The following is a 13,288-nucleotide window of genomic DNA, read 5'->3' on the forward strand; positions in this document are numbered from 1 at the left end:
CCTCCAATAATAATCTGAGTGAGTTAATGGGGTGGGAGGTGGTGGTCGCTGGGGGGTTATTTGAGAAATTGTTTGTTTGTTTGTTGTTTAACGCCGCACTCAGCAATATGCCAGCTTCATGACTGCGGTCTGTATAAAACGAGTCTGGACCAGACAATCCAGTGATTGACATCGTGAACATCGATCCACGGAACTGGGGAAGGACGGGTTGGACATTTTACATTTGAACCACAACACATATTCATCCAGGACATCCAACATCCCCACCACCACCACCACCCTGACCCCACTCCACCCTCAGAACAGAACAGAACTTTATTTACGCTCAGACCGGGATCCTCGGCATATGAGGTACAAATTTGCAAACAGTAAATACATAAGATGGCGGGATGGTTTACATGGAATATTTTACAGTTTTCATAATGACATTACAGAATGTACAGAGTTTCTTAATTACATTTATTTTTTTACAATTAAAAAGTTCTTTGAATTTAAACATATTTGGGTTTTTAGCAGCATATGAAATTGGAACATATATTTTCCGTTCGGGTTTGGAAAAAGAACAAACAAAAATATAATGATATTCATCACCAACATCGTTCATGTCGCAGAGTTTACACGTTCGTTCATTGACAGGGATCTTGTGCCACCTTCTAGTTCAATAGGTAAATGGTGGCATTAGGTTCTAAACAGAAGGAATTTTACAGCCAACGAGAAAGGGATAACTAATAAATACTTTTCAAGGACGAGTTCAGTTTTAAATATGCGATATGTGATACCTTTAGAAGAATGTGTAATCTCTGCATTCCATGTTTGAGTTGCTATATCAGATAATCTTAACGACATGATAGATTTAAGGACATTAGGAGGCTTGTTGGCTTAACCAATAGAGGCTGAAGCCCGTTTCATTGAAAATACTTTCCAAACATTTTATCCCTTTTTTACAGCCATTGTTTGTACAGACTTCTTTGTATAACATTTGATATAGAATTCGTGATAACTTTTGTTCTCTGACAGATAGGACCTTAGCCCCAAAACATACCATTCGGCATTTGATAGAATTACTTAAAGGTACTCTTCCAAGTTATCCATACAACATGTATAAAGGTGTACTTTTCTTAATGGGAAGTTTTTTACGTAGAAAGTTAAGGTGAACAGTTTCATTTTGTTTACAATTTTCAAAACCACAGATTTCACAACCATAGCATCGAAGAGATATAATTGACATTTTATGGATAGATTAAATGTTTTAGTATTGCGTAAAACAAAGTACATGGCCTTACTAGCAGATTCACAATTTGCTTTTATAGAAGTTTTGAAAGAGTTTTTATTTGTATAGGGAATTCCAAGATATTTATAATCAGTGACATATTCGATTTGTGAGCCATTTAATAATATATGTTTACTCTTGTCTCTTTTTGTACCACCAAAAACCATATTTTTTGTTTTACTAGTATTGATATGCAATCTCTATTTTCTGCAGTAAAGTGAAAAAATATCAAACATGTTTTGTAAACTTTGATGATTAAATGCTAACAAAACTGTATCATCTGCATATAGTGATGCGAACAAAACAACGGAGAGATCTAACAGACCATTAAGTGACTGAGATTCAATAGAAACACTAGGGCAGTTCTGAGAGTATAAAAACGGTTCCAGGTCATTTAGAAACAATGAAAACAATATTGGGGACAGATTTTCTCCTTGACGGACCCTAATAAGACAAGGGGATTGTTCTGAATATACACCGTTTGAACACACACATAATTTAATGCCATCGTACATATTAACAATAATACGAATTAGTTTTCCATCAATACCTTGTGCTAAAAATTTACCTATACGTCAAACATTGTCAAAAGCTTTTTGAAAATCAATGAAACCACGGTACGATTTTTCTTTCTATTTTTTTAGTAAATTAATAATTGCATAAATCAAGGGTAAAAATATGATCATTTGTGGAGTAGCCATGTCTAAAACCCCGACAGAATGTTATTACTTTCAACATAATCGTTTAATCTTTTATTTATAACTGAAGTAAACAATTTTCCGAGGCAACTTATAAGACTAAGACAAGACCTTGCCAGTAAATGCACCTGATAGTATGTCTCATCAGAATCTGTCTGACATTTATCTAGTTTACTTTTCAAAGTGTTCACGTGACCCTCCATTGAGGACACTTTCTCCATGGTCAAGTTGAGTCTGGTGTTTAACTCAGTTAGATTTCCTTCAATGTTAGCAATCTTCTGATCTATCTTCTCTATCTTCTCAGTTCTAACACCGATCACATTTGTTTTATGTTCAATATCAGAAGTCCTTGCCACAATACCATGAGTCATAGTGGTCAGATTTTTCATTTCAACAAATAAGGTCTGTGCCCATGCTGGGGTAGCTGAGTTCATCACTTGAGCTGGCTGTGTCTGTGCAAAGTTACTGGTACGTAAGTTTGTAGGTAGGCCGTGAAAAGATACCTGTTTATAGCATGGTTGTGTTTCACCCTGGTGTTCTGCATAGTCTCATGTCTTGGTGGTCGGTGCGGCCGCTGGTCGCCATGACTGTTTACATGGGCTGTGACCACTGATTAGTCGGCTCGGCAGGTAGAACAGATTAAATTACCTATCAGGGGCGATATGGGTAAATTAACACAGTAGGACTTCAAGTATTACTTCGACTTCGAGGGCTTTCTCGACGCGAGACTTCGCCCATCCGCCATCTTGTGGTCGACCACACACCACCCCCAGCCGTACACCTACATCCCATTCGCCCGGATGTTAATTGTTCAGTCCCTATTATGAAACATAACATGTATACAGTAGGTATAACCCCTTGGAGAAGTGAGAAAACCCAGGTTATTCCACTTCTGTATGTCGTCAACGGTTGTTATCATGGGTGCAGGCATCGATATTTCATGTAGAATGTTGTTATATTCATACTATTGATCTTCCAAAATGTGCGTTCACGTTGTAGTAGGTCCTTACTGAATGTTGCAATTGACGTTTTGTTTCGAAAACAATACGATATTGCTGTCAGAACGATGTGAATCCAACGTTGATGCAAACAATACATATGTGATGGTTGTCATCCTTGCTTTGGTATAGTGCTTCAAAAGTTTACACTGAAGATTTCTAACAAAACAAAATAATGCATAAATACAACGTTAATGCTTTACAGCTGACAAAAACCATCGGACCGATGGCACTAGTATTTCAGACTGTCCTTTGTGTATATATTTCATCTTTGATTTTGATCTTCAAAAAAGTGCAATCACAGTACGGTATAGTGTTTCTAACATTGACATTTTGTTGCAATATGACACATAATATTGCTATCGGAGTGATAAGAGCGAAAGGATAATATTTAATATTCATGCAAAGCAAAAATCGAGTTACACTACGAGATTCCTCCAACATATTTAGCTGACACGACGTGATTTTACTGAAATGATGTTAAAACGACGTTCAATGTGCTGGTACAGGGGTAACAAGATCGAACCACAGGAACAAACACCGATACCATGTCTTTGATGACAAAAGACCAAGATGATTTCATGGTGAGGATATATATATCCGGAGGTCGCGGAATGACAAATAGCAACGTCATAGAGCATAATATAGGATGACGTCACAAACAAGAAACGTGACACCAATGACGCCAAACAGCAACAGAAAAGATAGCAGTCCGTCGTTAGGGAAAAGCGGATTGCTATCAAGTTACAGTGGCCTCCAGTTTCCGATCACATGCGGGCATATTTGTGATAATTCTTTCCAGTTAAGCTATAATATGTGTTTAAACGTTTATACCGGTTGTAAGTGTCAAGTTTTCATTTTCATATAACGTGCGATACAGATACCATTTTCGGCATAATGAATTCGTAATGGTGTATTTAGCTGCCGGATACTGTGTCATGTTAGGTTAGGAAAAAATATTGGGCGAGGCTGAGCTAACCTAATATGACACCGTATACGGCAGCTAAAGACACCATAACTAATAATATATGACCTTCTCTCGGACATGACATTTCAACGGAATGAGAAAATCGAGTTCAGATCATATCAATATATACACCGATAGATGTAACAGCAGACGTATTATGACGCATAGGTCCGGGGTGTAAATACATGTATATAAATGAAATTTGTTTTTTTATTTACTGTGTATTTCCGTAAATAGACACTTTCGAAAAAGGTCATCTCTATTAATATTGTGCAAAACACATTTGCTTTTGCGAAAGCGATTATCCAATAGCATGTTTTTATCTTTTTTTAATGGCAAAAATATTTGTGAGCCTTTTATTTGCTTGCTTTCGCGGCTTCTTCATATCATATGACCACCTCCGTGGTCTAGTGGTAGAGTATCAACCCGGAGAGCGGAAGGTCCGCGGTTCGATTCCTGGCCGCGTCATATCAAAACACGTTAAAAGATTATAGTTTTGTTACCCTGTCTGGCGCTCGATATAAAGGAGCTGAAACAAGGACTGGTCTGCTTGGAGTCAGTATACTGTGTCGGAGTGGGGTGTCCCATTTTCAACTGCGGTATGGTTTGGCAGTGGGCTAGGCACTATGAAGTCGGCATTAGTCCAGACTTGTAACAACCGCAAACACACACGTGCATGCACGTCGCTATGTTAGTGTGCAAAAGTCTTGAACGCGACGTTAAACCACATTTCACATAATAAAACCTCTTTGTATCATATGCTGTGAACCAGTACACCTACACATCAATCACGACTTTCTCCAAGGAGATCAGGTGTCACTTGAAACAGAAACATTCAGGTATAACACCAGCACCAGTGTTATTCTTCTCCTTGTGGATCCTCTTCTTCCAACAACTGAAAGGTCACTCCTCTGTTGGTCATCGCCTTTGAGGAATGGTAATGACGTGATCTTCGCATTCTTTATGTTCTATTTTAAGCATCTCGCAGCATCAATAAAAGCCATTGAACCAGGAATGCATCCCGCAACTTTGAAGTTCACCAGCCTTGATCATTAATCTGAAGTATATGACTTCCATGAACGACAAACTTGATGAGGTCAAACAAGGTCGATATTTCTGATATTTGTTACTTAAATGAATGTCTACGTTCTCCCATGACCGATGCCCGATACCATAGAATACTGACAACACAATTAAATTGTATGGCTTTACATTACACGCCCCTGGCTTGTTAATAGCATCAATTAGCCGACAACACGTGTCGCGTCATCATTGGATATCTCAGCACCTGCCATTCAGGATTATAGTCATTCACAGCTGCATGTCACGTCCATTGATACAATCTGCGAGAATTCGATTACTGAGTGCGTGGGAGTGCACTTAGATACAATCATAGGATGTAAAAACAATCCAACTAGTGATATGGCTGGCGAGGTTAAAAGTTCAAGGTTCCCTAGTATGTGAACTGTGTCTTCTTCGTAGGGCTCAATAATTACTTCCTTTTGTCAGGTGTTTGTTTCAGTTCTTTAAACGAATGACAGTGTGATGGATTAATAGCATCTGCCAAATATACCCCATCGTCCAGCGCACAACAAAGATTTTGTCTTCGTCCTTAAAAATTAATGAAAATTCAGCAAATCAATACCTACTTTGTCATGGCAAACAGACAAAGGATACCCTGATTAACGACCAGTTTTCGAGGTAGATATACTAATAAAGGCGGGTCTTTGTGAATCTGATTTGATAAAAACGTTGTTATTCATACCAATGGTTGTTATACATAAATAAACAGCAAAGAAAACCAAAAGAAATCCACTGAACGATTCCGACTACTTATTAATAATGTGTTTTCAGCAAATCAATACCTTTCACCTAGGATATTAATATCCTGTCCCACGAGTGGCACGCGTCACAAATATTATCAAACGCAAGTCAGTTGTTTATTGTATGAATGTTATGAATCATGAAAGTTGTGAATGGCCAAGAGGAACGGGTGGTCTGACTGATTGTGTGTCATAGTACCCGACGTGCGGATCGTTGTTCATTCATCAGCCAATGGTGAATCTAACGCAGACCCGAATACTGACATGTACAGGTCGCTGTGATACAGCTGGAAGCCTGCTGACTGGGGGTTGCATTAGAAGAAATAATACGTCATCATATCAGACTTATGTATATTTGAATTTCTCCATTTTCCACTTAGTGTAAACAGAAAAAAAGTTTTGTTTTCAAAATTGACTTCGAACTGAATTGAATAGGTCCTTCAGCGTACAACCGGCCTGTACAGAACTCTCTTACATGTCATATCCGTAATACCGGTCACAATAAGGAATGAGTATCTGTCAGGCTGGTGAAGGAAACGTCGTGAAAATAATTCAGCGTGATACTTGCGGACATTGCAAGACGGTGGGTTACATCAGATGAATGGCAAGATTATCACAAGAGGAATATTCACGTCAATCTTTTCTACAAGTGGGTTATGAGTGTCGTGTCAATATTATGTTCTTCATATTAACTTGTGTACGACAGCAGTCTTGATTCATGGGTCGTGGGTGGTTTGTGTCGCAAATAGAAAACATCAGTATAATCAGACCACACGGACTTTGCTGCCCGTGTATTTCAGGTTCGTATGATATAAAGCGCACTCATGGATTCATGAATAGTTGTGTTTTAACTTTGTCAGCGCATTTTAACACTGTTCCATTAACGTGAGAAATTAAGTTTGCAAGTGCATATTTATACATATTATTATAGTACCACCGCGAGGGCTCTTGCTCTCGAGTGTTTGATGCAATACAAGTTTGGGCAAATTCGGCGTTATTAGACAACACATAGGGTGGGCAATATCTGTGTTATTAGTCTGAAAGTTGATGTAATATGTTGGTTTGCTTAATTGTCATACGTACTTCGGGATGGAAAACTGTAATTGTATAAGTGATGTATCGTAGTGCTTCTTTCATTTCACTTCAATCGCATGGAAACTCCCAGGACCTTTTAGGGTCGGAAGGTGAACCCAGCTTGTGGTTAAAGCGTTCGCTCGTCACGTCAAGTGCTCGAGTTCGATTCCCCACATGGGTACAACATCTGAAGCCCAATTTTAGTCTCCCCAATAGTGATATTGATGGAATATAGCTAAACACAGCGTCAATCCAAAGTCACTCCAGGTCTTCTATTTCTCATTAAGTTTACGAAACAAATGCAAAACTAAAATTAGAGGTAAAGTATGTGTGTGTCACAAAATCAGCTAGAAACGTAATATAACGTGGTTATATCACGATGGTTAACAGGTATAAAGCGTAATACACTTTTATTTTTGTGTTCAAGGAAATTGGTTACCTGTAATGTAGGGCGTACATGTATGCTATAATTATGGCTAAGAGTTAACATGACAGCAGATATTATTTTACCAATTTGTATAAGATGAAATGCTCAAAGTCGTTTCAGATTACTTGCGCTTTCAATGTACCGCCGAAATGACTCCATGATAAGGTATACCTTAACTTTAAGAGGTCAAGTGAAATGAGGTTTAACGTCGCGTTCAAGATTATTGCATTCATATAGCGACGTGATTGCACGTATCTGTGTGTTTGTATCTTTGCGTATCTCTGAGTGTGTGTATGTGCGCGTGTGTGTGTGTGTGTGTGTGTGTGTCTTTGTGTGCGTGCGTGCGTGCGTGCGTGCGTGTGTGTGTGTGTGTGTGTGTGCTAGTCCGAACTAATGCCGATTTAATAATGCTTGCCCACTGAGATACCATGCATATTTAACATGAATACCCTCTCGTGCATTGTTACCCCTCGATCCTCACTGGTCGCTTCTTGGGACGAGCATGGGGGTACTGACGACCTACTCAATAACGGAATTCATGGAGAAAAAGTACGCAACACATTTACATTCTGAGAAATGTCTCTGTTAAAAAAATCAACAATGCCATTTCAAGCATAACACGAATTACATGGCGTAACCAATCAGCAACAGTGTCAGAAAGGAAAATATATATTTGGAATGTAATCTGGTCACTGGTCAGCGCCCGTTCTCATAAAATATTCGTCACTTTGAACATATTCACCGTTCACAAAACAAACAAATCTTTGCCTTTATCACGCTCGGTTCTCCAGTTGTCAACAGCCGACGACATCAACAGACATCGTCGATAATCCAAAGGAGCCCTCTGTTCTTCAATATTGGGATAGGAACCATTAAACCTTCGATGGTGTTTAGTTTGCTCAATATTCAATCTAGCTCTTCTACTTGAACAATACTTATGGCGACAAAGCAGATACAGTCTCCCATCTGAATGGGCATGCCCAGAGGAAGAGGAAGTGGAAGGCGTGTATTGCCGCATAGAGGTTTCTTTAGTGGAAGGGTATCCTGGCGTAGGATTTGCCTTTCTATACTCAACGTTTGTAAACTTGGCCATCCGGATTGGCTTCTCTGGATCCAGATATCTCCTTTCGCTCTTCGACGATGTCGTGATTTCTGCACGTCCAATGAATTTTGCTTTTAGTTTATAAAAGGCTGGTAGAGACTCCAAATCTAAGCAACAGCGACAGAGGGTTCGCTTCGATGCTTGACGGAACTTTCTAGACAGAAGGTTGTATAATATGGGGTTGACGGTTGAGCTGAGAAAATATAGCACACCTGAAAGGGATAGATACACTCAGTGAAACAATCAGTGAACAATCAGTGAACAATCAGTGAAACAATCAGTGAACAATCAGTGAACAATCAGTGAAACAATCAGTGAAACAATCAGTGAAACAATCAGTGAACAATCAGTGAAACATTCAGTGAAACAATCAGGGAAACAATCAGTGAACAATCAGTGAAACATTCAGTGAAACAATCAGTGAACAATCAGTGAAACAATCAGTGAAACAATCAGTGAAACAATCAGTGAACTATCAGTGAACAATCAGTGAAACAATCAGTGAAACAATCAGTGAAACAATCAGTGAACAATCAGTGAACTATCAGTGAAACAATCAGTGAAACAATCAGTGAACAATCAGTGAACAATCAGTGAACAATCAGCAAACAATCAGTGAAACAATCAGTGAAACAATCGTATCACAACGGCAGCCCTGGTAGTGCAAACAATAAGAAGAGGTGAGGTGAAATTGGGTTTTACGTCGCGTCCAAGATTATTGCACTTATATAGCGACGTGCATGCACGTGTGTGTGGCTGCTTGTACTAGTCCGGGCTTATGCCGATTTATAGTGCTAGCTCCCTGAGATACCATGTCGCAGTTTAACATGAATACCCCACTCAGACACAGTATACTGACTCCGAGCCGACCAGTCCTTGTTTTAGCCCCTTAATGCCAAGCGCCAGACAGGATGACAACAAGTACCATCTTTTAACGTCTTTTGGTATGACGCGGCCGGGGATCGAACCCCGGACCTTCCGCTCTCCGGGCGGACGCTCTACCACTAGACCACGGAGGCGGTCCACAATAAGAAGAACAACCGTTATGTGTTTACCACACAAATAGTGATTTACATTTTGCGCTGTACGCCTTTAAGATTAAGAAACCAAGAAATAATACCGTTATATGGTTGAAGGAGGCTATAATTTAAATCATTCCCAAGAAAGTAATAAAATAAAGTTTATCTGTTATTAATTTAGTAAAGTGAAACTGAGTTTCCAATTTCCAATCGTCCACATCGTCATGTGAGCAATTTAAGCGTTCCAATTATGATAAGAAATCTATATATATATTCCTCGTGTATTTTCGTGTGTCCTTTTGATTATGTGTCTATATTAACAATACGTACCTGAGACGTAGAACAAATGGCTTTGTACCAGTAGCAAATCTGGGGTCCACTGCTCGTGTTTGATGTACAAAGTCATCAGCCTCTGTGCATGGAAAGGCGCCCAGCAGATGAAGAAGGCGACTACCACGGCAACTAAAACACAGAGGATACTTTAAATGCAATGTATCCTGTCATAAAAGTACAATTGTTTGAAAACAAAGTTCATTTATAATTAACGATGAGAGTCTTTATAGGCATTTAGAAGTTAGAAGAATTCCTTTTCCAAAAACATGTTAAATTTACTACGTTCGAATAGCGTTTCGCTTTGATGAAAAGATTATTCACAAAGGATTTGAGTTGGTAAAGTGTAATGCCATTTCAAAAATAATCCAGAAATATTTCGGCATGACACTGATTGTGCAACAGGTTTAGTTGACAGAACCTCTATTTGTTTCCAATACTATTGACAAACGTGCGATGCACATAAAAGTGTGGTTGGCTTATAATTCATGAACCTAAGCTTACATGCGTAATGTCTATTTGTAAAGTGAGTGGGTGAGTATGGTTTTACGCCGCTTTTAGCAACATTCCAGCAATATCACGGCGGGGGACACCAGAAATGGGCTTCACACATTGTACCCATGTCGGGAATCGAACCCGGGTCTTCGGGGTGACGAGCGAACGCTTTAACCACTAGGCTACCCGACCGTCCCTATTTGTAAAGATTATGAGGTACTAACGGTAAAACGAGCTATAATAAGTTGCGATTCCTCTTCAAGTATTATTTATAATAATAAACGATTCTGAGACAATCGTATTTTATCACCAAATACAGCGAGCTATGGCCTATGGTATAATATCTTGTTTTAAGGTCTTCAATATCGGCATCGTTCCCAGGAGGTTTCAATGAATATTGCCTGAATGATTGAAGTCACTAAATCGTAAAGAGAAGCTATGTCTCAAGACCCGCCTTCAATCCCGAGTCTGTGTCAAGACACTGAAATATTGTCTCATTGTTTTGATGACAAAAACTCAGTGAACAGACAAACAGAATAACGGTTGCAAGACTTGAAACAAACTCGATAGATCTGCCAGAACGCAATCCCAAAATGGCCCATACTCTCTCTATTTAAATCAAAGACTGTAATCAAACAAGTGAACCCGACTATCTCAGACAATAACTCACAGTCAAGTAAAACACCTTCCCCAGGCAATAATATAAATTGCAACACGGACATTTCACGCATATAACTCACCAGCATATATCCCTTAAACCGAACACATTTCCATACCTAACATTTTGAGCACGGCTTTCCTCGCCCGGGCAGCTGCTGTTTTCCCCGAATGTGATTGCATGTACATTGCTGATGCTATCTCCGACTTCCTTAACTTCATTCCTATCATTATGTACATCATCGTTATCACAGTCATTGGCAGGACGAAAAACACAAACGTTGAAACCTGAAACATGTAAGTCATCTTTGTCTGCCACTGGCGGGGTATGTTGCACAGGAGAGACTCTTTGATCGGCTCTCCTGTTCTTGGGTCGGTCACAAAGTAGAACACACGGGTATATATTGGGTAGGGCAGAGCGCACACCCCTGACAGTATCCAGATGACACAAATGCATTTCACAGCTCGACTCAAGCCAAACGTCCTTTGTCCCCGAATGGGGTGGCAAATTGCTATGTACCGTTCTATTGTAAAACCCGTAATTGTTAACACTGAGGCATTGGAGGTCATCTCTATGAGAAAAGACTTGAAAATACAGAATGGTTCCCCAAATCGCCATGGGTAGGCTTCCCAGAATGAATACAGCTCCGGTGGCAGAGCTGAAAAAGAAGAAAGGTAGATTACATTGTAATTATTAATTTGAATTAATTAACATTGTACATACAAAGTTGTAGACATTAGTGTGTTGAGGGTGTCCCTTTTTAATGTACTACAAAAAGCATAAATTGTTGGGGTATCGCGATATCGTTAAAATTCAGCATCAAGAATTGCATAACCAACTTCTTTGTTAAATGTTGGACTTCACACAAAGCAATCACCCAGAAAGTTTAGTCTCTGGAATAACGTGTCCTTGGTGAACAGGGTTTTTATAGGATGAGGATGGGTGTATGAAAGGATTTGTGTGGCTGATGAGGTACAGAGCTCTTTGGTTCGGTGGTTCCATCACCGATGGTGTCATACCAAAAGACGTTAAAAGATTATTGTTGTTACCCTGCCTGGCGATCTGCATTAGCGGATGAAACGAGATTTGGTCGGCTTGGAGTCAGTACGTGCATTTATAAGCCGCTTTATATGTGCAATAACCTTGAACGAGACGCTAACCCCATTTCACCTCACCTCATCCCATTTCATCTCATGTTCCAAGAACACTCAAATAAAACTTTAAAATTATTAACTCAGTGCTCCAGGCAAGACATCTGACATCATGAAGTCGTTGTCATCTCAGTGGTGACAAACAAACCTAAATATGAAATGAGGCGCTATTGATCAACATCGATCAATCCCGTTAAGATACACGGTCGTCGCTCTAGGTGATCTTTCCGGGTGGCTACCCCAGTGTTAACCAAAGTTAGATACCGTTAGAAAATAGCCAGGTTATTGTGTTTGATTATACTCCGTTTCGGTTTAAACTGTAGTGTATTACGGGGCGCAGTCTGTCTGCAACAACCATAGACTGATCCAAGCTATGTGGAAAACTACACGAAACATACAGAGCTCATGTATACCCAAGCTAACGTTAAGCATTTAGTTATGCCCAAGGATGACAGTGACACAATGTAGTCTGACACCAGCTACCAAAGCGTCCACCAATGAAGGTTAGACATACGAACAGTATATTTGTTATTTGTGTGCCCTGCGGTTGATCGTATTGATCAGATTCAGCCACATCGTCTATATTAGCATCAATATTTTTTTTAATATGAAACACCTGAGTTAGTAGAAACTCTTAAAGTTGATAAATTTGATTTAAAAGGATACATTTGTTCACTGCATGCTATCATATATTACGAAAATGATTATATATATCTTTCACGTGTAATCAGGGATTGTCGTTACTATAGTCTTGTGAAGGCCTTTGGTGTCTCGTGGACATGCCAAGGACAGAAGGGAACTGTATTCTAACATTAACGAGACCCCCACAGAGACAATTTCCTGTTCTTTTGTAAACAGATCCATGTCAATAATTCCTTTATTGCGGACGGGTGTCCATTTATTAATATTACATTGCATTCATATCTACACATCTGTATTCATCACAATATACTATGGGATGGAGTTTGGAAATCAATACCACCGCTCCCGCGGGGTTCTGAACCAGGAGCGAGGTGTCATCTGTATGATTAGCAGCGGATGCCATGAATGAAACTGTCACTAATGCATCGTAGATGTGGCGTTGATAACAAGCAGAATGGTTTCACTGTAAATCATGTAGCATGTACACAGGCTGGAGACGCAGTAATTAGTACTCAATACCTCATTGAGGTGAAAAGTTCAAGGACATGTCAGTGAATGACTTTTGCGTAAAGCATCATTCGTATGTAGCAATAATAGTAGTTCTAGCAGTTGCAATAATAGATATGTTGGGCGT

The 13,288-nt window shown here is 39.5% G+C and overlaps 1 protein-coding gene and 1 pseudogene across 1 annotated transcript in view; both read right to left on the bottom strand.

Moving 5' to 3' along the window:
- Positions 1-394: 394 nt before the first annotated feature.
- Positions 395-1,275, bottom strand: LOC139474000 (uncharacterized; annotated as a pseudogene).
- Positions 1,276-7,881: 6,606 nt separating this feature from the next.
- The window catches only part of LOC139474773 (pyrokinin-1 receptor-like), a 39,779-nt gene continuing 34,372 nt past the window's right edge, over positions 7,882-13,288 (bottom strand). The window contains exons 2-4 of the mRNA XM_071257898.1: positions 10,980-11,519; positions 9,709-9,840; positions 7,882-8,571 (exon numbers count right to left, since the gene is read on the bottom strand). Of these exons, the coding sequence (XP_071113999.1) occupies positions 8,003-8,571; positions 9,709-9,840; positions 10,980-11,519 (1,241 nt within the window). The 3' untranslated portion in view covers positions 7,882-8,002. The remainder of the gene's footprint in view (positions 8,572-9,708; positions 9,841-10,979; positions 11,520-13,288) is intronic.

The sequence above is a fragment of the Haliotis cracherodii genome, unplaced genomic scaffold, assembly GCF_022045235.1.
Source record: "Haliotis cracherodii isolate W230 unplaced genomic scaffold, xgHalCrac1.p SCAF_3, whole genome shotgun sequence".
Taxonomy (NCBI): Eukaryota; Metazoa; Mollusca; class Gastropoda; order Lepetellida; family Haliotidae; genus Haliotis; species Haliotis cracherodii.